Source organism: Choloepus didactylus, chromosome 10 (genome assembly GCF_015220235.1).
Source record: "Choloepus didactylus isolate mChoDid1 chromosome 10, mChoDid1.pri, whole genome shotgun sequence".
Lineage (NCBI taxonomy): Eukaryota > Metazoa > Chordata > Mammalia > Pilosa > Megalonychidae > Choloepus > Choloepus didactylus.
Window position 1 is genome coordinate 130,599,468 of NC_051316.1, and position 25,969 is coordinate 130,625,436.

Consider the following 25,969-nt stretch of genomic DNA (forward strand, 5'->3'; position numbering starts at 1 on the left):
GTGGAGCACGGGGGCCCCCCTGTTCCTTCCCTGCACGGGCTCGTGGCAGGGCCCCCCAGGACCGGCTCCCCCAGCCCCCCTCTCCACGAGGCCCCTCCAGGGCTCCTGAGCGTGGTGCACCAGCTCCCAGCTGCCAGCCCTGGCCGGACACGAGGGCCACGACAAAGCCCAGAGAAGAGCTCCTTCCCTTTCCTGTCCCAGGGGCTCCTTGGGAATCTGGTGACATCCATGGGCCCTTCCCAGATAATGAGTTTTAATGCAAACAATGCAATTAAAAATGAAATCCATTATATCAAAGACACTACTATCAAAATATTTTAAAAATCGTGGTATAATAGGACACATTTGTCTTGGTTTGCCAGAGCTGCTACGACACATACAGCCCGAGGGAGTGGCTTAAAGGACGAGACTTCATTGGCCCACGGTCAGGCCAAGGCATCGGCCAGGCCAGCTTTCTCTGGGGTCGGGGGCCTCTGCTGCTGGTGAGCCTCTGTCCCATGGCCGTGTCCTTGGGCTCTCTCGGTCTCCACCGACTGCCGGCTCCCACCCCTTGTGGCTTTCTCCTGGGAGGCCCCCAGCGATTGTCCTCACTCGGCTGGGCCACACCTAAGTAGGATCGTGGAAAGCTCTGCTCACACATGGGTCCACAGCCCGACTCACCTCAGTTTCTTCACAGGCCCTATCTACAAAGGGGCTCACACCCACAGCAGCCCAGAGGAACACTGAGAACCCGTCCCCGCCGCGCACAACTCAATCCAGCACCAGGCGTTTCTTTATTAACGCGTCAAGTCATGAGTTTTAGCGGCGGGTCCAGTAAGTCTCGCCCTTCTGAAGCAGTGATGAGTAGAGGAAATTTCGTGGCATCTGCGATGACGCTCGTGTGCCGTGAAACCGCTGGGGTTTCTCCGGGAGCCAAGTCAGAGCCCCTGCTGTGGTGCACAGGTGTTGGTTGTCCATGTTCACAAACTGGGAACCTTGAATTCCAGCTGGAAGTTAGGGAAGATAAAGGGGCCATTTCCCCCATCCCAGCTCGCTGGTGTCCTGGGAGCTGCAATATCCCGGATGCCCCCATGGGAGTGTGTCACAGGAGCTTTCTGGAAAACGAATGCCGGGAACGACCGCTCTAAGGGGTCTGACGTTTAAACGTGCACTGGTGTTTCTTCCCAGCAGGAGGCCCGAGCAGGTGGACGAGCAGGTGGGCCCTTAGACAGCGGGACGGTGGGGCAGCCACAGGGCCCCGGAGGTATTTGGGTGAAGAACCGTGTCACTGGGTTTCCAATTGGATTAGTCCCCACTGCTGCTGTAATAAATAGCCACACACATTTGCTGGCTTAAAACAACATGCATTTATTCTCTCACACCTGCAACCAAGGTGCCGGCAGGGCTGCATCCCTAACGGGGTCTCCGGAGCGGGGGAGATCTGCTTCCTGGCCTTTTCCGGGCTCGGGGCCCCCCTTGCACCTTGGAGGCCGGCAGCAGAGCATCTTCCCATCCCCCCCTCTCCCCGCCCTCGGCTTCTGCTGTCCTCCTTCCTCCTGGCTCTGACCCTCTCGCCTCCCTCTTATGAGGACCCTGGCGATGACATCAGGCTCCTGGACCACCGAGGACCCTCTCCCCGTCTCTGGGTCCTTGGCTGAATCCCACCTGCCACGTCCCTTTTGCAGCAATGAACTCCCTGGTTTTGGGGGTTGGGAGGTGGGCCTCTTTGGGGGCCACACTCAGCCATCTCCCGAGGGAAGCAAGTTGGGAGTCCGGGGGGGCACCAGGCACTGTGGATGAGCCGATCTGCACCCTCTATGACCCCTGCGGCCTGTCCAGGAGCAAGCGGAGGTGGACGGCAGGGACGTGGGGCGAGCGTGTGGTCTCCACGGGCTGGACAGAGCCCCCTGTGGAACGTGACTCCCACTGCACCCCTGGGGGCCTGGGGGTGAGTGACCAGCCAGTGTGCACCCCTGCCGCCTTCGGGGGCTCACGGAGGGGCTGTCCGTGACGACGGGCGGAGGCCTGGATGTCCGAGCACTGAGACCTTCCACCTGGGCTACGGGGCCTGGCGGCCTGTGAACCCTGGCCCCTGGGGCCGAGCCGGGAGGTGTGGCGGTTGTTACGCTCGGGGGATGTTTCCAGAAGCCTTCAGAGCCTCTGTCACTACAAGAGGACAGCGCAGCTTTTCCAGGCTTTTGTTTTATTTTGGCTTATTCTCATCATTTTAAAATAAAGAGGTTGTTTTGGTTTGCCCACGGGAAAAAAATTTAAGGAAAATCTTCTTTCTACATCTGGAAAGTCCACTTGGATTTACAAACAGTGCAGTGACCACCTCTGGATGAGCTGTGACCGCTGAAATCTGTCCGTCCCGAAGAGGCTATTCGTACCCCGCAGACAGACAGACAGAAGAGAGACAGCCAGGTCACGATGCCACAGGCCCAGGAACGCCAAGGCCGACCCCCCTGGAGGCAGGGCAGGGGTGTTGCATCGTGGGGAGCCCAGCCCTGCTCCAGAACCGTGAGGCCACACACTGCCCTGGTTTCCGTGGTCCCGTATGGGTGCCCCAGGAAGCCAGGGCTCCAGGCCTGCAGTTGAGAAGCCCCCGAACGCTTGCCAGGCCAGTGGGTGCTTTACAGGTGAGGGACGAGCCGGGCCCAGCACGCACCACGCTGGCCTCGTTCCCTCCAGCTGCTGCCACAGAAACGGCAAGTCCAGCCTGGAAAGCTCTCCAGGTGTCGCCAGGTGGAGGAAGCGGGTCTGGGTGGCGAGTGTGATGTCGCCCGGGTATGGGTCCACGCGTCCGTGAATTTTATAAACCCACACGTGGAAAGTCTCCCTGGGCCTAGAGGTGTCTCCCTGCAGGGCCCTGCTGGCCTCCCCGCCTCAAGGAGCCTGCTGGGCCGTGCTGCTGGACCTTCCTGCTTTGTGGCTATTGAGAGCGGCTGGGAGGAATCCTTTTATTCAAGAAAGATTCAAGCACCCCCAGAATGGGGAGGAAGGCACCGTGCGCCCCACGGCCCCACCCGGCCTCCCCTCGTCATCTCCTTCGTGTCCCTCCCCACTCCTCTACCCTGGGCACGTCATGGATCCCTGGATGTCTTTTAGATAAGGATCCTTTGAGAAAAAATAAACAAAGCCCCTTTCCCCAAATCTACCATCCCACCTAAAATAGACGGCCCTTCCAGTGCCTGCTTTGCTGTACGACTTTCCCGCTGGTTTCCTTTGGGGACGCTGGCACCCTTGGCTGGGCAGAGGCTCTAACGTGTGGCCTTATTTGGTCCGGCCGGCCGCCCCGTCCTCTGGGGACAGCCCTGTCTCCCTGTGCAAGGCCTGACCACTGGGGCTGGGACGAGGGTCAGGCAGATCAACGGCTATTCAAGAAACTGGATGTTCACGCAGTGATTAATTTCAGTGAAAACTCCTGGCCAGCTGAAATGACAGGAAAACTGAAATATATCAGATTTTATGGAACAGGAACTAAAAACGTGAAGATGTTATCTTTTATTTCAGTAAATAAGAGACAAATGCCAAGTCATGAAAAGGTTACGTCTGCCTTTTCTGTGAACTGTTTGCAGGAACTCAGCACAGCACGGTTGCCCCTCGCCGGCAGTTTCTGGCCGCCGTGCCCGGTGCTGCTCCAGAGCGGGGCAGCCCATCGTTTCCTTGCGCTCGACTCCCACTAAGCCCACGAGGGTCTCCGTCAAGGGGGTGCTTGGAGGAGGGCAGAAATAAGGAAAAGCAGGGGTAGCCGGAGGCTTGCAGGGCCCGAAGGGGAAAAGGCGGACGCTGGCAGAGGCGCTTCTGAAGGGCGGGAGCAGTTGCGGGCCCAGAGTAAGTCTTCCGGGAAGACGGAGCAGGGCTGGGTGCCAGGTAGGCCCGGTGTTGGGGGGCCGCCCCAGGGTGGGCGTCCAGGGTCCTTCCTCACTCCCTGAGCTGGTGGGGGTGGGTGGGGGGTCAGGGATTTCCTTCCCCAGTTGGCTGATGGCCTTGGTTCCGCCCGGACTTTGGGGGGGCTTGGGACACCCAGTCTTTTCTCCCCGTCACTCCCTTCCTCTCCTCTCAGAGACCACGCCGTGGCGCAGCTAAGAGTCCTTCCCTGGGCAAACCACCCTTCTTCCGCGAATGAATGAAACCACCCACACATCTGAAGACTGATTTCATCTGGGGGCCATGAGGACAGAGCCTGGCTAGACTTCTGGGTTAAAGGCTTTGCGGCGAAATGCAAACAGCCTGGGCCAGTGGTTTCTCAACGTAGAGGAATTTATCCCTAAGAACCAAAACAAAACAGAGCCAGCACGTGTAGCACTCGCCTTCCCAAAGGCTTTCTGGAAGCAACGTCACGAAGCCATTCTAACAGTGCCACAAATGACACTTCCTGACGTGTGCTGCAGAATGCTCTCCCTCCTTCCTGTACAGTTTCTTCCCTCGCACACTTGGGCTGTTCTTCCCAAGCCCCGGGACTGCGGCCCACCCAGCCTTCCATCCCCTGTCCTCTGGACACAGTCCAGGGTCATATCTCTCCCTGTCCACGGCCCGGCCTCGCCCCGTGCTCGCGGCAGGGGATGCACCCTGCCCAGCCTGGCTGTCCCTTTCTGCCACGTCCCTCGGGGAGGCGGGAGTGGCTCCAGCATCACGGTCCATCTCCGTGGTCCACTCTCGCTCCCGCACCCCCGACAGCCATCCGGGGCCTCCTCTGGTCCTCACACCAGACAGCTGCCGAGCTCCCGCCCCGGGTCCTGAGTGCAGCCTCCTCTCCGCTGCTGTGGGAGGAGGGTCGCCCCAGGACGCCAGCCCCTTCCCAAGGCCGACACGTCCCTTCCCCATCGTTGTCCCTCTCCCTACATCACTCCTGTCGGCACCTGCATGGCTGTCAGCTGTCCCACCGTCCAATCGGGGCACCCCATGCTCCCCCACCTCCTCTGTAACTGCTCCATGGCTCCACTCTCCTTTGCAGCAGAAGTCCTGGAAGGCGGGTCAACACTCCTCGTCTGAGTGCCTGTCCTTTCTCCTGCCATCTGCAAAACCCGCCTATCCAGGGTCCTCGGGCATCACCAGTCCCAGGGTCGGTCCCCGGCAACCACCGTCCTCCCGTGAGCCGCTTCCTGAACCGGCTTCCAGGGCAGCGCCGTCTGCCCAGCCCCGCGCCTGGGACGCTCCTCCAGCCTCGGGACACAGCGCTCTCGGGGCCAGCCGTGGCCTCCCTCCCGCTCTCCGGGCTCAGGTGCTCTCTCCGCAGGGCCGTGCCCGTCGTGCCCCAACCTGGGGAGTTTTTCCCTTCCGGAGTCCAACAGGCATCACAAGCTTAGTGTGTCCAAGTCACGGCCCCAAGCCCCTGACCCCTTCCGTTTGCAGCCCCGACCTAGGCTTCCCATCCTGGTGGAGGACAACCAGCTCCTTGGAATTGCTCGGGCCAAAGACGCTTGGTCCTGGGTGAAGTGGGCAAATCCCTAGAAAGACACGAACTACCAAAACCGACCCAAGAGAACCAGACACCAAAACAGACCCATAACAAGGGAAGAGAGTGAACCAGTAACGAAACAAAAACCATCCACAAAGAAAAGCCACACCCAGATGGCATCACCGCTGAAGACTCACAAACGTTTAAGGAATTAACACCAAAAGCTCTTCCAAAGAACAGAAGGGACACTTCACTATTCATTTTATGAGGCCAATATCACACTGATAACAAAACCAAAGACATCACAAGAAGAGAAAAACTACAGACAAATATCTCATGATTATGCATCCAAAAGTTCTCCACAAAACACTAGAAAACTGAATCCAGCAACATGCAAAGAGAATTATAGATGAGAACCAAGGGGGATTTATCCTAGGAATGCAAGGTTGGTTCAACATCCAAAAATCAATTCATGAAATTCATCGTATCGAATAAAAAACAAAAATCACGTGATCATCTCAACAGGTGTGGAAAAGCATTTGACGAAATCCAATGTCCTTTCATGATAAAAACACTCACAAAACCAGGAGTGGAAGCGAAATTCCTCCACCTGATAAAAGGAATTAAGAACCATTCAAAGCTAACTGCTAATTCAAAGCAAAGCTACTGGTGAAGACTACCACCAAATGCCTTCCCCGAGGCCAGAACCAAGGTGGGGATACCTGCTTTCACCTCTTGTATTCAACACTGTCCTGGAGGGTCTGTCCAGAGCAATTAGACAAGAAAATGAAATAAAAAGACCACCAGATTGGAAAGGAAGAAGTGAACTATCTTTATTTGTGAATAACTTGATCTAGAAATAGAAATTCCTAAGGAATCCACTGAAAAACTATTAGAACTAATAAATGAGCTCGGCAAGGCTGTAGGATACACGATCAATATACAAACCCGCTTGGACTCACCCTTCAACGCCTTTCTCTCACTCTGTACATCCCATCTGCCCACTTGTCCTGACAGCTCTCCCGTCACAAACATCCAGCCAAGTGCTTCAGCTCACCCTCACCCCAGCCAGTCACCCTGACCCGGGTCACTATGACTCCCACCCCCAACTGGCCTCTCTCCTCCCCCCTGCCCTCCCTACATCATGCTCTTCTCCCAGGAACAAGTCCTTCTACAGGGTCAATCATGTAGCACCGCCTGCCCGAAACCCTCAGCCGGCTCCCCCTTGCTCCATGAAAAGGGCAAGTTCTTACTGGGCCAGATCTGCTGCCACCGTGACCCCCATTTCCTCCCAGTTCCGTCACTGGGCTCCCCACGTTCCTTGCCTCAGGAGCTCTGTATCTTGGTAAAAACACAGCTTCCCAAATGTCCCCATGCTGCCCCGTTCCTGGCTCAGATGTCCCTGCCTTAGGGTTTTCCTTCCCTACCCTGTCCCCCCATTCCCCCCTGCCTTTTTTCCCCCACAGCTCCCACTATTTGATGCAGTACATATTCTAATTACTTTTTCTCTCCTCCCTGGAATGCCAGCTCCTTGAGGGCGGGCAGGGAATCTTTTGCTCACCACTGGGACCTGTGAGACTCACACCTGCATTAGAGTAAGTATTTGCAGAGTGACCGATGGAAGACTTTCTTTCTGGCTCGGGACAGCTTGGGGAAGAGAGGATGGTGGAGTCTTAGACCCGGAGGCTGAGGGTGAACTGCCCTTCACTGCCAGGCTCCTTACTCTAAGGTGTGCACTTCTGGAAGACAGTGGGTGAGCCCTCCCTCTTGCTGGGAGGTCCTCAGCACACACATGCAGGTTTCACTGTGTTACTGTAATTACAAGTATTGGCTGATGCAGGCCCTCTGATGCTGATTTTACTGGGGGGAAGCCAGTGCCTCTTCTGCACTGGGCGCTGGAGGCTGCTTTCTCTCTCAGGGCTCCAGGCTCCCCTCTCCGCGGACCCCGTGCAGTGGGCTGGAGACCCCCACCCAGGGCTCCCCGGGAAGCTCAGGCTCCCAGCAGGGCTCTTGCGGGGAGGGGTCCTTGGTTCCAAGAGCTGCTAGGGGTGTGGGGTCTCAGGCTGCTCTCGAGGTAGGGGGTGCCCGGGGTCCCAGCGCTCCTCTTGGGGGAGGGGTCCCCCGACTCCGAGTGGTGCTCAGGGGGTGTAGGGGGTCTCGGGCTGCTCTCGGGTGTAGGACACCTGGGTCCAAGCTCTGCTCAGAGGGGTCCCCAGGCTACAGGTGGCTCTCCGGGGTGTGAGGGTGTCGGGCTGCTCTCGGGGTAGAGTACCCGGCCTCGGAGAGCTGCTCTTGGGCAAGGAGGGGTGTCCGCGGGTTCCAGGCGCTGCTCAGGAAGGGGCGCCCAGGTTCTAAGCGCTGCGCGGGGGTGGGGGTCTCGGGGCTGCTCCCGGGTCGGGGATACCGGGCTCCAAGCGCTCCCGCCCGCCCGGGGCCGTCGCCTTCCGAGGTCGCGGCCGGCCTGCGCGCAGGTGCGGGGCCCGCGCGGCCCCCAGGGGCGGCCCCGGCTCTCCAGGACCGCGGGGGTCTTCCGGGCTCGGCCCCGCCGGGCGGCGGCGGCTGGGGGTGCCCCGGCCCGGACGCCCCCAGCTGCCGGGAGGATGCGGCCCGGCGCAGACCACCGGCTGCCGGGAGCCCCGCCGGGACCCTCCGCCCGCGCGACCCCCGCCGGCTCCGTGCGGCCCGCGCCTCGGCGTCCGCGGGAAGGGGCGGGGCGGGGCGGGCGGCGGGCCGCGCCCAGTGCGCTCTGCGCGGGCCCGTCGCGGCGCCGGCGCGCGCTCCCCGCCGTTGCCCGCGGTCCCTCAGAGCCGCCGTCGCCGCCCGGCAGCTCCGGGGCCGCGCCCGCGCCCGCGCCCGCCCGCCCAGCGCCGCCTCGCTGGGCCGCCCGGCCCCGGCCCGCCGCCTCCGGCCTCGGCCCCGCAGCATGAAGCAGCCGCGGCGGCGGGCGACGGCGGCGGCTGTGAGGTGAGGCGGGGCGGCGCTGGCACCAGCGGCCGCGGGCGGGGAGGCGCGGGCGGGCAGGTGGCCGCGCAGGTGGCCGCGCAGGTTGGCCGCGCAGGTGGGTCGGCGCGCGCGGCCTCCTCCTGCCCCCGGGCCCGCGGGGCGGGCGGCGCGGCGGCCGGGCCTTTGTTGCGGCCGCGGGCCGGGGAGCGGAGGCCGCGCGCGCCGCAGCCGGGCCCTTTTTGTCTGCAGATGGTGGACGCCGGGGGCCGCGCGGCGGGAGAGGGCGCCTGGAGGAAGATGGAGGCCCCGCCGGACGGCGCCGTGGACATCGTGCCCCTGGATCGCTACGACTCGGCCCGGGCCAAGATCGCCGCCAACCTGCAGTGGATCTGCGCCAAGGCTTACGGCCTAGGTGGGCCGCCGAGGCGGGCGGGGGCCGGGCGGGGCGGGCCTTTGTGCCGGGTCCGAGCGCCCCGTCGGGGGATGACGGGCTCCTGCCGGGCTGACCGACACCCACCCGGGATGACGGGCGCCGTCGGGTCCTGGAGGCGACCGGCGTAGCCCTGGCAGGTGCGAGTCCTGTCACCCCCGCAGCAGCTCGTGCGGACACCTGGGTGCCGGTGGGGAGAGCAGCGTGGGGCCGAGCTCTGCTCTCCGGCCCGCTCCAGCCTCCAGCAGGTGCGCTCCCGCTGCGGGGGTGCCCTGGAGCCTTCCTTAGCTGCCAAGGGAGGGTGGCTGCTTTCGTCGGAGGTGCAGGGCAGCCGACGTCGGGTGCCTTCATGACTGCGGTCTAGAAGCTTCCCTGATTTGCACGGGAGCGGGCTGGAGGGTGAGGCTTGTTTTAAGGCATGCATCAGTCATGGAACCTGGGTGAGGAGCCATTTGCTTAGGGATTTTGGTACTTAGGAAACATCAGCTGTGAATCTCCCGACTAGAAATTACATTCTAAACGGATTGTGCCTGCCCATGATGGGTGTCTTTGGCTGATAACAGTTTTGAAGAACTAGGTGACCTTGTTATTGAGTCCAGTTTGCTCGGCCCTAATGTGCTTAGTGGATTAAGACTCTCATTTCATGCTCTCAGAACTTTGCAGATCAAGTGCTTCTCATAATTAAATTGTGATCAGATTTCTTTATGGAATAACTTCAGGTGCTTTGTTTCAGGTACAGAATTAAGGGTCAGTACCTGTGTGCTCCTCCTTTTAATTTGAAGTTTGCATTCTTAAGAAAAAAACACTGCCTTTATTCTGGTGAGAGTCAAAAAGAAGAGAAAAGCCTTTCAGTGGAGAGTTGCAGTGGCCGGTTTTGAAAGCTTGCTGAGCAGGCATTTTCCCGTGTGACGGGATTTTGGCAGTTGGAGCCGGTGGCCTGTGTCACAGCCAGGCTCGCCTTAGTCGGGAGCACAAACACGTTCTGTAGGTTACGGGGGTTGAACCCATTGCTTTACTTTAGATGGGCTTTACAGTGTGTTAATGGAGTTTTTCCCTTTATTTTACATTTTTGGGCTTTACGGTTTTTGTTTTCTAGCTCCACTGAACATTATTCACTTTCTCTACAGTAGTGAAAGGGAAACATCCTTTGCTATATATGTGGATTCACATCATTTAAAAAATATACTTGGTCAGTGAGAAGGCATTTCTAAAGTGCGAGAAGGGCCCGGAGAAGGCACTGGAGCAAACCTCCGCACCTGAGCCGTGGGCGTGGGGACACGCTCCGGGGGAGCCTTGGCAGACTCCCGCTCTCCCCACCTCCTGCCCGGGTTGTGTGTGGAGTATTGTTTTGCACCATGTGTTTATGTTGCTAGACCAGTTGTGTCGTTTTTTAGGTGTGTCGTTTTTGTGGTTGTGTAGTGCTTTTGTCCCTTTCCCAGGGGGTGTTCTTCTGAGCCTTGCTTTATTTCATTCCCCGGAATGTTCTGAGATCCGTCCATGTTGCTGTGTGTCGCTTGCACTGTGTCCCGCCCTGTGGGAGTCTGCTGGATGCCTGTCCACTTTGGCCAGTGTGCTGTGCGTGGGTGGCGGCTTCTGGCTTGCTCTGGCACCTAGCGCTGCCCTGGGCACAGGGTGCCTCTCCTGGGTGCTAAGGCCGGCTTCACTCATGCGGGGAGTTTGCACGTTTTCCACATGGGGATGGCTGAGAACGCTGATGATGAATGTTAAATGGACTTACTACTTTTAGCAAAGACTGCGGGTTTTTATTTTGTTGCCCCAGCTTTGGCCCTCGGCCTGATATCTGGCAGCGATCTGGTAATAAACGTGCGTCTATCTCAGCGTAAGCGTTGGGTTATTTCCAGTACCACATGGCTCTCACATACTTGGTAGTTCATCGGGTAATTAATTCAGGAGCTGATGGGGGCTTTAGTGCATGTGAGTGGGAGGGTATTGAAGGGTGGGTGGTGAGAGGAGACGTGCGAGCAGAAGCTGAAGGAGCCCGGAGCCCGGCCCAGGGCCCGAGATGCCATGGCCGCATCGCCGGCCGCAGGGGCGTCAGGTGCTGTTTTCCCTTCACTTTCGCTGAGTGAGAGCCTTTCCAACCTGTATACTTTGCTTAAATGATTTTTTTTCCTAGTTTAGAATCTTTAAATTTGCAAATAGGTGAGACCCTACTTCCAACGACCAGAGGCTCGGTGATTGCCGTGCGTGGCACTGGGCATCCCGGGCTGGCAGGCGAGGTGTGTGTGCCGCTGCCAGCCGCGCCTCAGGTCTTCGGGGGACTGGGCAGGAGAAGGGTCTTGGGAGGATAATGTAGATTTTTTTTTTCTCCCATACTCTTTTTTTCTACTCGAGGGTACATGAGTATTCCTTGTTTTTAATTCTTTTGGCTGTCTTCATGTGCCTTTTCAGTTAACTAAATGTGGTTCTTTCAATCTGGATGCTTTAATTGTAAACCAGTTTTCGAGGGGTATGATTCTGTATGATCATGATGAAAGTGGCTTAAATATTTTCCTTGGTATAAACTGGTTTATCAGGTAGAGAAATGAAAGCTTTAACCAGCCTTTTCCATTTGTGTAGGACGTGACAGCTTGTGGGCGCTCCGAGCCTGCCTTGTCACTGTGTGGTCGCCTTTTGGGGTTCTCGGGGTCCCTGTGTCCGTGGGTCTGCCATTCGTAGGTTCTGGGAGAGTCCCCTCTTGGCTGGGCCTTTTGGTGGCATATGGTTATGCAGAAGCATTTCCTCCGATTTTATGCATCTCTGGTGCCACAGCCAAGAATTGTGGGTTGTCTTGTGCTTTTATTTTTAGATCTCCTCCCCCATCTCTTTTATGGGGCTTTTTTTCTTTCACTGACAGTATTTGTTATTTTTTAGAAACAATATATTGGACACATTGAAAGTTGTTTGTTTATAAATGTTTGTAAGATACCTGCTTAGCTAGAAGATTTTGTGGTCATGTGTTTTGGGTGAAGGTTGTAATAAATTGGTAAAACAGTTTTAAAAGGGTGATTTTAGCACCATTGTTCATTTTACATGTGACTTAGGAATCTTGAAGGTATCTGGGCCTTGGTTTCTGGGGATCAGGGGGAATTAATAGCTTTTACTGCCTTTCAGGGACAATGTTAAATAAGTAAATAAATAAAACACCCAGGGGAAGTCCTGGAAGGTGCTCAGCTATTTGCAAGGAGGTTGCTGTGCAAAGCCCAGTAGTGGCGTGTCAGTGTTTCTAGGGAGCCCTGGAAACGGGCTTTTGCCCAGCAGCCCTTGAATCTTAGAGTGAGAATCTTTGGAATCGCCGAGTTTCACTTTCTCATTTTGTGGACAGCAGACTGGGATGGGGTGGAGAGAGGCAGGGGCCTGTCGAGAGTTGTACAGCTGGTGAGGAATTGGCATGCCCCTCCTACCCTCCCCTGCCCTCCCCTGCCCAGCCCTCCCCTCCCCAGTCCCTCCCCTGCCTCTTTCCATAGAGGAGTTTAAACTACTGATTTGGAAACCATACTGTGGAACAAGAAATCAGGGTGAAGATGTTTTGGCCATGTGAAGCCCGTATTTTCATCACCGCTTAAGGGATATCTGCACCAGAATCTGTGCCAGTGGTTTTACTGTACAGCAGCAAGAATAAACTCTGCTTAACTGATACTAGGCGCAAACCCCCTTCCTGACCAACTCCTGGGGTCACCTGGTGTCTCGCTGTGACGTTGGTTAGAACGAGTTCAGGGCTAGGAGCCCCTTCCTGGTGCTCTGAGTTGGGATGACGTGGAGCTGCCCCCGCCTCCCGGGTCGGCCTGAGGAAAGCCGGGGTCCCGGTCGCCCCGGCTGGGGTCTTGCCCTGGCTGCAGCCCTCAGGGCTCCAGGGTCATGAGCATGTGGCCCAGTCTCTCTTCTGTGCCTGTTTAGATGGGTGGTTTGTGACTTGAGATTGTAGTTTTTGTCTCTTGTTCTTAGCCAGAGCTTTGGGTGTGTCTGCGAAGGCAGGTCGAAGAGCAGTGTCTTGCGGTGTGGCCGTGGCCGCTGGCGGGTTCCTGGGTGGTCTCTAGCCCGGCCTGTCCTCGCACAGGTGTCCTGAGACCCCTCGTCTGTTTAGTTGTCTGAGCTTGTGCGTGAGCTCGGGTGATGGTTGTCCCAGTTTTGCTCTGTCCGTCGCACAGTCAGTGCTCAGACTTTAGAAGGGAAAAAGTGTTTGAAGCACCTTAAAAACAGGTGGGATGGAAAAGTGTGCTTTCTGATTTTGTCCTGCTGGCCAGACATGTATGAATTTATGTTTCTAAAGATGTATCAGTTTGTACATGTTCTTTTTTCTGTCATAATGCCACAAATTAAGTACCCAAAGGTCATAAATCCACCTTTATGCTCAACTGTTCTAATCCTTTAAATTAGAGAGACCCTAAAAGTGTTGGCCACTGTTGTGCTTCAGGATGTTAAATTTGTGCAAATGTTCTTCCAAAGAGTCCTTAATATTTTCTTCTTTATTGTTACATTTATCATCCTAACCGCTCATAGGCTTCTCCTGTTATTGATTTTCTTTGTTGCCATATCAACATTATATCCACCAATGTCCCTTTTTTTCTTTTTTTTAAATGCAGTTTTATTGAGATATATTCACATAACACACAGTCCTTGAAACCGTTCAGTCAGTTGTTTATGGTGGCATCATGTTTGTGCATTCATCACCACAATCAATCTTTAAACATTTTCATTACTCCAAAAGATAAAATCAAAATTAAAATAAAAAAGAACATCCAAAACATTCCATTCTCCTCCTTCCCCATTGTTGTTTTCCCTTTTTTTAAATTAAATTCAGTTTTAATGAGATATATTCACATACCATACAATCATTTATGGTCTACAACCAACTGTTCGCAGTACCATCATATAGTTATGCCTTCATCACCCCAATCTATTTTTTTATTTATTTTTAAATTTTTTTTAAATTCAGTTTTATTGAGATATATTCACATACCATACAATCATCCATGGTTGTACAATCAACTGTTAACAGTACCATCATATAATTGTGCATTCATCACCCCAATCTATTTTTTTTTTTTTTTATTTTGATTGGGATTGTTCAGATACCACACAATTATCCAAAGATCCAAAGTGTATAATCATTTGCCCCTGGTATCCTCATATAGCTGTGCATCCATCACCACACTTAATTTTTGTTCAATTTTTAGAAACTTTTCATTGCTCCAGATAAGAAATAAAGTGAAAGATGGAAAAAAAAAAAAAAGAAGGAAAAAGAAAAGGAAACTCGAATCCTCCCATATCCCTAACCATCCCCCTCAATTGTTGACTCGTAGTATTGGTATAGTACATTTGTTACTGTTTATGAAAGAATGTTGAAATACTACTTACTGTAGTATATAGTTTGCAATAGGTATATGTTTCTTCCCTGTATGCCCCTCTGTTATTAACTTCTAGTTGTATTGTCATACATTTGTTCTGGTTCATGGAACAGTTTTCTAATATTTGTACAATTAATCATGGACATTGCCCACCATAGGATTCAGTTTTGTACATTCCCATCTTTTGACCTCCAGCTTTCCTTCTGGTGACATATATGACTCTGAGCTTCCCGTTTCCACCTCATTCATGCACCATTCGGCACTGTTAGTTATTCTCACATCTTGCTACCAACACCTCTGTTCATTTCCAAACATTTAAGTTCATCCTAGTTGAACATTCTGCTCATACTAAGCAACTGCTCCCCATTCTTAAGCCTCGTCCTATATCTTGGTACCTTATATTTCATGTCTATGAGTTTACATATTATAATTAGTTCTTATCAGTGAGACCCTGCAATATTTGTCCTTATGTGTCTGGCTTATTTCACTCAGTGTATTGTCCTTGAGGTTTTGACATCAACCCATTTTTTTTTTTTTTTTTTTTTGTTAAGATGGTTTTGTTCACACCCCATACATTCCATCCTAAGTAAACAATCGATGGTTCTCTGTATGGTCACATATTTATGTGTTCACCACCTTCACCACTATCTATATAAGGGCATCTACATTTCTTCCTCAAGGCAGGAGGGAGAGTCAAAGAAGGTAGAGAGAGAAAAGAAAGAGGAAAAAAATGACAGCCAGGAAGTAGCAAAAGGAAAAGCAACCCCAAATCAAAGTCCCAATCTATTTTTGACCACTTTGCTTACACCAGAAAGAATCAGAATAAGAATAAGAAATAAAATTAAAGAAGAACACCCAAATCATTTCCCCCAACCCCTCTTGATTTTCATTCAGTCTTTGTCCCCATTCTTCTACTCATCCATCCATATGCTGGATAAAGGGAGTGCGATCCACAAGGTTTTCACCATCACACTGGCACCCCTTGTAGCTACACTGTTATACAATCATCTTCAAGAGTCAAGGTTACTGGGTTGGAGTTTGATAATTTCAGGTATTTACTTCTAGCTATTCCAATACATTAAAGCCTAAAAAGTGTTATCTACATAGTGCGTAAGAGTGTCCACCAGAGTGACTTCTTGACTCCATCTGAAATCTCTCAGCCACTGAAGCTTTATTTTGTTTCATTTCGCATCCCCCTTTTGGTCAAGAAGATGTTCTCAATCCCACGATGCCAGGTCCAGATTCATCCTTGGGAGTCATATCCTGCATTGCCAGGGAGATTTACACCCCTGGGAGTCAGGTCCCATGTAGGGGGAGGGCAGTGAGTTTACCTGCTGGGGAGAGAGGCCACATCTGAGCAGTAAAGAGGTACTCGGGGTGGGGGAGACTTTTAGGCACAATTATAAGCATTTCCCTGTTAGGCTGTGCTCTAAGATTCAATTCTGAGTTTACACATTGAAGTTAGTCCATATTGGTGAGGCATTATAGTGTTTGCCTTGGTTTCCGGTGTACTTCACTGAAAATGCTGTCTCCAGGATCCGTTTGCCTCATGGTGTGTCTCACAGCTTCACGCCTTCTCATAGTTGCTCAATATTCCATTGTATGCACACACCACAGTTCACCATTCTGTTCCTCAGTCGGTGTACTCTTAGGCCACCTCCACCCACTGCAAATCATGAATCCTGCCTCCATGAACACCAGTGTGCACATGTCCATTCATGTCCCTGTTCTCAGATCTTCCAAGTACATACGCCATAATGAGGTTGCAGGGCCTTATGGCTCCACATACTTAGCTTCCTGTGGAACCACCACACTGACCTCCAGAAAGGCTACACCATTCTGCCTCCTCATCAACAGTAAATGGGTACATCCCGCTCTCCATGTTTTTCCAGAACTTTTACCTATATTCATATTTTTTCCTACAATTTTTAAAGATATATTCACATACCATACAATTTATCCACAGTGTACAGTCAGTTGTTCATGGTGTCATCATATAGTTGTACATTTATCACCACAGTCAGCACTTGAACATGTTGATTACTATGAGAAAGGTTTTTTTTTGGCAAATAATAAAGAAGATAATAAAAAGAAAAATAAAATGTCATACAATACAACATAATAGTAAGGACAGGAAACAACACTACTACCAAGAATCCCATCTTTCTCCCTTATATCCCCCTCTCATACACATTTAACTTTGGTATATTGCCTTTGTTACGTTCAGTGGAAGCATATTACAGTGTTACTGTTGACCATAGACTCCAGTTTGTTTTGATTATCTTTTTTCCCAGATACTATCCCTTTTTCAACACTCTGCATGGTTAACATTCGTTTGTTCTCCCACATGTAAAAACATTTTTCTATTTATATGTTTAGCAACAGTCATTGACCACTCCAGTTTTTGCCAAGTTCTACAGTCCCAGTCTTCATCATCTATCTTTACCTCTGGTGTCATACATTCCCCTCTCCTACCTCTTTCAGTTTTACTCACAGACATCTTTGTTTGGTGTACTTACAGTATTTGCTACCATCACACAATATTATGCTATCTGTTTCTGGATCTATACAATCAATCCTGATGAACATTCTGTAGTCCTTCAGCATCAAATGCCTGCTCTCTACCCTCTTTTTATCTCCTGGTAGCCTGTGTTGTCAGCTTTTAACTCTCAAAGTTTGCTTATTAGTGTTAATTTCATATTAGTGAAACCATACTGTATTTGTCCTTTTGTTTCTAGCTAACTTCACTCAACGTAATGTCCTCAGGGTTCATCCACGTTATTATATGTTCCATGTCTTTGTTCTTTCTTACAGCTGCGTAATAGCCCATCACGTGTGTGTGTCACAGTTTGTTTATCCACTTGTCCGCTGATGGACATTTGGGCTGTTTCCATCTCTTGGCAATAGTGAATGATGCCGTAATAAACATCAGTTTACAAATGTCCGTTTGTGTCTTAACTTTCAGTTCCTTTGAGTATATACCTAGCAATGGAATAGCTGGGTCATATGGCAAATCTATATTTAGCTTCCTGAGGAATCTCCACACTGTCTTCCAGAGTGGTTGCACCATTCTACATTCCCACCAACAATGAATAAGTGTGCCTCTTTCTCCACATCCTCTCCACACTTGTAATTTTCTGCTTTTTGGATAATGGTCAGTCTGGTAGGTGTGAGATGATACCTCATTGTGGTTTTGATTTGCATTTCCCTAATAGCCAGTGAAGTTGAGCATTTTTTCCATATGTTTTTGAGCCATTTGTATTTTCTCTTCAGAAAAGCGTCTGTCCATGTCTTTTGCCCATTTTTTAATTGGATTGTTGTCTTTCTGTTGTTGAGTTGTAGGATCGCTTTATATATTTGGGATTTTAAACCCTTATCTGATATGTGGTTTCCAAATATTGTCTCCCATTGTTTAGGCAGCTTTTTTACTTTTCTGACAAAGTCCTTTGATGTACAAAAGTGTTTGATTTTGAGGAGATCCCATTTGTCTGTTTGTTCTTTGGCTGCTTGCGCTTTGGGTGTAAGGTCTAGGAAACCACCTCCTATCACAAGATCTTTAAGATATTGCTCTATGTTTTCTTCTAAGAGTCTTATGGTCTTAGCGCTTATGTTTAGGTCTTTGATCCAATTGGAGTTAATTTTTGTATAAGGTGTGAGGTAGAAGTCCTCTTTCATCTTTTTAAAATTTATATCCAGTTCTCCAAACACTATTGAAGAGGCTACTCTGTTCCAGTTGCTTTGGCTTGACTGCCTTATCAGAGATCAATTGTCCTGTAGATGCGACAGTCTATTTCTGAACACTTAATTTGATTCCATTGGTCGGTATCTCTGTCCTTATACCAGTACCATGGTGTTTTGAGCACTGTAGCTTTGTAGTATGCTTCAGAGTCAGGTAGTGTGAGACCTCCTACTTCATTCCTCTTTATGAAGATATTTTTGGCTATTCAGGGCACCTTAGCCTTCCAAATAAATTTGGTTATTGGTTTTTCTATTTCTACAAAATAAGTTGTTGGAATTTTAATTGGTATTGCATTGAATCTATAAATCAGTTTAGGTAGAGTTGACATCTTAATTACATTTAGTCTTCCAATCCATAAACACGGTATGTTCTTCCATTTTTTTAGGTCCTGTTCAATTTGTTTTAGCAGTTTCTTGTAGTTTTCTTTAAATAGGTCTTTTGTGGCCTTTGTTAAGTTTATTCCTAAATACTTGATTCTTTTGGTTGCTGTTGTAAATGGAATTTTTTTTTTTTAAATTTCTTCCTCTTGTTGCACATTACTTGTGAGTAAGAACACTATAGATTTTTGCCTGTTGATCTTGTAGCCTGCCACTTGGCTGTATTCATTGATTAGCTCTAATAGATTTGCTGTAGATTTTTCTGGATTTTCTACATATAGAATCATGTCATCTGCAAACAGTGAAAGTTTTACTTCTTCTTTTCCAATTTGGATACCTTTTATTTCTTTTTCTTGCCTAATTGCTCTAGCTAGCACTTCCAGCACAATGTTGAACAACAGTGGCGACAGTGGGCATCCCTGTCTTGTTCCTGATCTTAGAGGGAAAGCTTTCAGTCTCTCCCCATTGAATATGATGTTAGCTGCGGGTTTTTCATATACTGCCTTTATCATATTGAGAAAATGCCCTTCTATTCCTATCCTTTGAAGTGTTTTCATCAAGAAAGGATGTTGAATTTTGTCAAATGCCTTTTCTGCATTGATCAAGGTGATCATGTGTTCTTTTGCTTTGATTTATTGATGTGGTGTATTACATTAATTGATTTTCTTGTGTTGAACCAGCCTTGCATACCTGGAATAAATCCCACTTGGTCATGGTGTATAATTCTTTTCATGTGCTGCTGGATTCAATTTGCGAGTATTTTGTTGAGGATTTTTGCATCTATATTCATTAAAGAGATTGTTCTTTAATTTTCTTTTTTTGTAGTATCTTTGTCTGATTTTGGTGTTAGAGTGATGTTGGCTTCATAGAATAAGTTAGGTAGCTTTCCCTCTTCTTCAATTTTCTTTGAAGAGTTTGAGCAGGATTGGTATTAATTCTTTCTTGCTTGGTAGAAATCACATGTGAAGCCATCTGGTCCTGGGCTTTTCCTTTTTGGGAGCTTTTTGACGACTGACTCAGTCTCTTTACTTGTGATTGACTTGTTGAGGTCGTCTGTTTCTTCTTGGATCAATGTTGGTTGTTTATGCCTTTCTAGGAAGTTGTCCATTTCGTGTAAGTTGTCCAGTTTATTAGCATATAGTTGCTCATAGTATCTTCTCTTATCTCCTTTATTTCTGCAGGGTCGGTAGTTATGTTTCATTTCCCGTTTCTGATTGCATTCATTTGTATCCTCTTTCTCTTTTTTTGTTAGCCTAGCTAGGGGCCCATCAATTTTGTTGATTTTCTCGAAGAACCAGCTTCTGGTTTTGTTGATTCTCTCTAATGTTTTCCTGTTCTCAGTTTCATTTATTTCTACTCTAATTTTTGTTATTTCTTTCCTTCTGTTTGCTTTGGGGTTAGTTTGCTGTTGTTTCCCTAGTTCCTCCAGGTGGACAGTTAATTCCTCAGTTTTTGCTCTCTCTTCTCTTTTAATATAGGCATTTAGGGCAATAAAATTTCCCTTTCAGCACTGCCTTTGCTGCATCCCATAAGTTTTGGTATGTTGTATTTTCATTGTCATTTGCCTTGAGGGATGTACTAGTTTCCCTTGTAATTTCTTCCTTTACCCACTGGTTTTTTAAGAGTGTGTTGTTTAGTCTCCATATATTTGTGAATTTTACAATCTTCTGCCTGTTATTTATTTCTAACTTCGTTCTGTTATGCTCTGAGATAGCGTTTTTTATAATATCAATATTTTAAAATTTGTTGAGACTTGCTTTGTGACCCAACATGTGATCTGTCCTAGAGAATGTACCATGAGCACTTGAGAAAAATGTGTATCCTGCTGTTGTAGGGTGTAGTGTTCTATAAATGTCTGTCAAGCCTAGTTCATTTATCATACAACTCAACGTCTCTGTTTCCTTGTTGATCCTCTGTCTAGATGTTCTATCCATTGATGAGAGTGGTGTATTGAAGTCTCCAGCTATTAATGTTGAGTTATCTACTTCTCCTTTCAGTGTTCTCAGTGTTTGCCTCATGAATTTTGGGGCACTCTGGCTTGGTGCATAAATATTTATGATTGTTACGTTTTCTTGATGAATTGATCCTTTTGTTAATATATAGTGTCCTTCTTTGTCTCTTTTAATTGTTTTACTTTTGAAGTCTACTTTGTCCGATATTAATGTAGCTATCCCCACTTTTTTCTGGCTGCTGTTTGCATGAAGTATCTTTTTACGCCCTTTCACTTTCAGCCTATTTTTGTCCTTGTGTCTAACGTGAGTTTCTTGTAGACAGCATATAGATGGGTCTGGTTTTTTAATCAATTCTGCCAGTCTGTGTCTTTTTATTGGGGAGTTTAATCCATTAACATTTAGTGTTATTACTCTAAGGGCAGTACTTTCTTCTATCATTTTGTCTTTTGGATTTTATATGTCACGTCTTATTTTTCCTCTCTCTTCTTTTTACCTTTCCTGATAATCTTCATTTCTGTACTCTTCTCCAAAACTCTTTCTCCTGTCTTTTCCTATCAGCCTGTAGCACTCTCTTTAGTATTTCTTGTAGTGCCGGTCTCTTATTCACAAACTCTCTCAGTGTCTGTTTGTCTGAAATATTTTAATCTTTTCTTCATTTTTGAAGGACCGTTTTTGCCGGATATAGAATTCTTGGTTGGCAGTTCTTCTCTTTTAGTATCTTAAATATATCATAGCACTGTCATTTAGCCTCCATGGTTTCTGTGGAGAAATCTGTATGTGATGGTTTGCTTTTCTCTTGCTGCTTTCAGAATTCTTTGTCTTTAACATTGAACGATCTGATCAGTAAGTGTCTTGGAGTAGGTCTATTGGGGTCTATTCTGTTTGAGTGCGCTGTACTTCTTGAATCTCTAATTTTCTGTCTTTCATAAGAGTTGTTTTGAATGATTTTTTCTTCTAATATTCTTTCTGCCCCTTTTCCCCTCTCTCCTCTCTCTGGGACACCCATAATACATATATTGATGCGTTTCATGTTGTCACTCAGCTCCCTAAGACCCTGCTCATATTTTTACATTCTTTTCACCATCTGTTCTTTTATGTGTGTGAATTCAGTTGTCTGGTCTTCCAATTCACTGATCCTTTCTTCTGCCTGTTCAAATCTACACTTGTATCCCTCCATTGTGTTTTTCATCTCCTCCATTATGCCCTTCATTCCCATATGTTCTGCCATTTGTTTTTTCAAGTTTGTGAATTCTTCCTTATGGTCATCCAGTGTCCTCCTTGTATCCTTCATCTCTTTTGCTATGTCGTCCCCCAGTTCATTGACTTGATTTTTGAATTGATTTAGATTTTTTTGAATATCTCCAATTAGTTCTTCCTTCAGTTCATTGAGTTGATTTAGCAATAATTGCTTCAACTCCTGTGTCTCAGTTGAATTATTAATTTGTTCCTTTGGCTGGTCCATATTTTTGTGTTTCCTAGTATGGCTCATTATCTTAAGCTGTCTAGGCATCTGACTTTCTTGATTAGTTTTTTCACTTTTTTACCTAGAATTTTCTTGTTGGTTGGCTTTGTTCTCTAACCTTCGGTGTTCAGTTCAGCTTTAACTTAGATTCTGTTTTTAGTTGATCAGAATTTTTCACCTCCTGTTTTTCTGTTTCTTGCCTGCCTCTATGTAGCCTTTTTGTGTGATGGTCTCCTCAGATATGGTCATCTCCAGTCAGGTTTTCCCAGTCCAGGGAGGCCCAGGTCTCAGGGGGAGGGTATGGAGTTTCCTTGATAATGAGACCCTCCTGTGAGGCCTTTAGACTTGGTGCTTCTCCTTTCCTGTCCAGCAGGTTGCGCTTGCCGGCCTGCAGCTCCCCTACCAGTGTGAGGAGGTGGGAGCCTTTAGCTCTCCTGTTGGGGACGTGGCTGACCAAAGCTGGTTTCTGAATTCTAGCCCCTGGGGTCTGAGTTCCCAAAAGGAGGGCTGCCCTGGAGCTTGGTCATGCCCCCCTTTTCTTGGGCAGTTATGGTGTTTAGCGAATTTTCTCCACCACTAGACTTACTGCTTTGTCTCTCAGAGCTATCTTAGCTCTGCTCTTGCCTGGGCCCAAATTGCAAGTCTTTGAGGCTTTCTGTAATGGGCTTCTTAGAATAATTGTTTAAAAAAAAGAGAAAAAGATTTAAAAAAGAAAAAGAAAAAGAAGGGCTCAGTATGGACTATTTACAGTCCTTGCAGATCTAATGGGCTATTGAAACACTAAAAGACAAGGAGTTGAGGGCGACTAAGGAGCAATCAAGAAAGCCGAGAAACCAGCTTTTCAGACGAGGGTCCTTGCCCCCTGGATTTGCATATGTACCTGATGCTGTTTGAGCCCTGCCCTTCTCTGTATTATTTCACCTGAACTCTAAAAGTCTCTGTTTTTATTTATTTGTTTCTTTTTTGCTGTTTTGCTAGCCCTGTCTCCTCTCTGCTGGGCTGACTGCTCCCAGATTCTCCGGTGTCTGGTTTCGGTCTATCTATGGTTGGAGTTTTTGATCAGCAGTCTGAGTTTTCAATCAGAGCTGTAACTGTAGTTCTCCCTCCTGGTTCCCAGCACCGACAGCCCCTTCTTGCTTGGGACCGTACCTGGTAGGGAGGGGCGTGGGCCCCCTGGCTGCGAGAACTCACAGATTTCGCTGATCTCAGCTGCTCCACGTGTCTGTGGGTGTTGCATGAAGCATGTCCAAACTCAAATTCCTCTGTGGTGTCTGGTCCACACAGTTCCTGGCTTTCTACTAACTGCCCCAGAGGAGTAACTAAAACTCACACCTCACCACTCCGTCGTCTTGCCCCGCCCCACCAGTGTCCTTTTGTACTTGCTAGTTGAACTATTGTGAAGCTCAGTTTGCTATCATTTTCCTCTGATCTGACAGTGACTGGGTGGAATCAACATTACAGCCACTCAGCCAGTGATAATTAAATAGCCATCACCTGCATAAGGAGACACCAGGGGGAAATTTATGTGATGTCATCTCCTTAAAATCTATGTGAAATATTGGCATGTGCAAGGAAAAAGTAAATAATGCAAGGGTCAGAAAATTACAGCCCGGCATCCACGTGGGAGCTGCCTGGAGGCCGGCTCTGGGGCTGTCAGGGGAGTAGAGAAACCGAACGTCAGGCACCACAGAGGGGATGTGGCCGAGGGTAATGGCCTTGCAGGGTGGGTCATGTTGGGAAGCTGTCCCCAGAGAGGAGGGGCTGTCTCTGCCGGGGGCACAGTGCAGGGTGGGTGTGTTGAGTAGGTTGGCTTCACTGAGGCAGAGGATTTATGTACTGAAATCGTGGGTGATTAATTAGGATAATAGTCTGGGGCCAGATTGTTTATGGGTGCCCCAGTCCAGGCCAGTGTGTGCCTGTGATTGTTGAGTTGGGGGTGACATGGGAGGGTCTGGGAGGATTGTTTTAGCAGGATGGAGGGGGTTGCACGTGTGGGGGCTGAAGGGGCTTTTTGCCTCGTGCCAAGGAATTGCCTCATCGGTTTGCAGTGGGAATAAGAAGGGCAGGTTGACACCAGGAGTGAGGGTGGGGGGGGGAGGGGAAGCATCAGCGGGGAGTGCGGTGCTGAGTCTGAGCCCTGGGCAAGGATGCTGCTCCTGATGGGAAGCTCTTCTCACTTGGGCCTTCCGGGGCCGGCTGCGGCTGAGTGTCTTCCCTGGCCTCCGGTGACCTGGCGTCTGTCCCCACCGCTCCGCTCCAGTGGCCTCCTGTTCCAGTTTGCTAATGCTGCCATTATGCAAACACCAGAAATGGATTGGCTTTTTTTTTTTTAATTTAATTTTATTTTGAAATAAATTCAAAGTTATAGGAACAGTTGCAAAAACAATACAAACCCCATACACAGAACTCCAGCATACCCTGACCCCCCTCCCCTGATACCCCAATCCACCAACCTTAACATGCTGTCACACCAGTATTTCTTTCCCTCCCTCCCTCCCTCCCTATCATCCATCATCTATTGCTCTGTCTTCTGAACATATGAGAGCTAGCTGCACCCATCCTTGAACAAACACTATACTTCACATATACAATTCCCATGAACAAGAACATTCTTTTATGCAGTCCCATTAAATGTGGCTAAGAAGTACTAGAGATTCAATATTGATACAAAGCATACATTCTATATTTCCTTTTTTTTTTTCCTCCCTATGTCTCAACTGTGTCCCTTTGAGCCTCCTGTCCTCCATCCTCAGAACCCATCCAGGGTCATCCTTGGCATTCAATTGTCTTCTATTTAGACTGTCCTTTTTTTTTTTTTTCCTCTCAATTGTGGAAACATATATACAGCCTAAATCTTCCCATTCTACCTGCTCCCTAGCATTCCATTAGTGCGATTAATCACATTTAGAATGTTGTAATTCTATCACCTTCCCACCATCCATTACTAGAAATTTCTCTTCACCTCAAACAGCAACCCTACACTCATTTCTTAACTCCCCATTGCCCCTTCCCCCCTTTCTCTTAACCCATACTCTACTTTTCATCTCTATGGTCATATTCTCTGGTAATTTCTTTGTGTTTACTGTGGGGCTTAAAATTAAACTCTTAAATCCATAACAATCTTGTTTTTCTTTGATATCAACTTAACTTCAATAGGACACATAAACTATGTACCTATACTCCTCCATTCCCCCACCTTTATATAGTTCTTATCAAAATTTACATATTTACATATGTTACATTGAGTTCAAAACCACTGATATGTCATTAGAGTTTATGTATTTTATATCATGTAGGAAGTAAATAGTGGAGTTACAATTCACAAATTATTGATTTCTATTTGTATTCCATTGTGGTCAGAGAATGTGCTTTGAGTATATCCAATCTTTTTTTTTTTTTAAATTTATTGAGGCTTGTTTTATGTCCCAGCATATTAGTCCATTCTGGAGAAAGATCCATGGTCACTAGAGAAAAATGAGTGTCTTGGTAATTTGGGATGTAAGGTTCTATATATGTCTGTTAAAATTCTCTCTATCTCTTTCTCCTTTCTTTGTTTCTCTGTTGGTAGGGCTCCCTTTAGTATCTGAAGTAGGGCAGGTCTTTTATTAGCAAAATCTCTCAGCATTTGTTTGCCTGTGAAAAATTTAAGCTTTCCCTCAAATTTGAAGGAGAGTTTTGCTGGATAAAGTATTCTTGGTTGGAAATTTTTCTCTCTCAGAATTTTAAATATGTCATGCCACTGCCTCTCGCCTCCATGGTGGCCGCTGAGTAGTCGCTACTTAGTCTTATGTTGTTTCCTTTGTATGTGGTGAATTACTTTTCTCTTACTGCTTTCAGAACTTGCTCCTTCTCTTCAGTATTTGACAGTCTGATCAGAATATGTCTCGGAGTGGGTTTATTTGGATTTATTCTATTTGGAGTTTGCTGGGCATTTATGCTTTGTTGTAAAAAAAAAAAAAAATACCGATCTGATTTTTCAAAAATACAAGTTGGTGGCATACACTTTCTCTAACTAACCAGCAGATGGCATCTGTGAGTCACCTATACCCCTCAAGTCAGTTCTCAACTTTGTTTTTGTGGTGTGTGGGGAAATGATTCTTGTGGGGTTCATTTGGTGAACTCAATTTGGGTGTGTTGCTGGAGCCATCCGCCTGAACGTGGTGCAGTGTCTGGGTGGCTAGGGAGGCATAGCAGCTTTAATATTCAAACCACCCAGGTTTTCCTGGAGATTCAAGGCTATTGCAAGAGTCTAAGCCTTCATTTCAGTTCTGCCCCCGATCCTCTCTGACACTGACCCCAAAACCACTGGCATTGACGTAGCATCCCTAGGTTTTCTGA

At 48.5% G+C, this 25,969-nt stretch overlaps 2 protein-coding genes across 4 annotated transcripts in view; one reads left to right on the forward strand and one right to left on the reverse strand.

Moving 5' to 3' along the window:
* Positions 1-7,597: 7,597 nt before the first annotated feature.
* Positions 7,598-8,305, reverse strand: LOC119545392 (translation initiation factor IF-2-like). The gene has a single exon (XM_037850862.1). The coding sequence runs from the start codon at positions 8,303-8,305 to the stop codon at positions 7,598-7,600; it is 708 nt and encodes a 235-aa protein (XP_037706790.1).
* The window catches only part of CAMSAP1 (calmodulin regulated spectrin associated protein 1), a 113,850-nt gene continuing 96,143 nt past the window's right edge, over positions 8,263-25,969 (forward strand). For 2 of the 3 annotated variants that reach the window (XM_037796945.1, XM_037796947.1), the window contains exons 1-2: positions 8,263-8,344; positions 8,573-8,735. In XM_037796945.1, the coding sequence (XP_037652873.1) occupies positions 8,573-8,735 (163 nt within the window). In that variant the 5' untranslated portion in view covers positions 8,263-8,344. Of the gene's footprint in view, positions 8,345-8,405; positions 8,426-8,572; positions 8,736-25,969 lie in introns of those variants that run through there. The other variant, XM_037796946.1, reaches the window with a different exon arrangement.

What these genes read in the sequence shown, in the direction of transcription:
- LOC119545392 (XM_037850862.1), bottom strand. Translation starts at nt 8,305, where the DNA reads ATGCTGCGGGGCCGAGGCCGGAGGCGGCGGGCCGGGGCCGGGCGGCCC.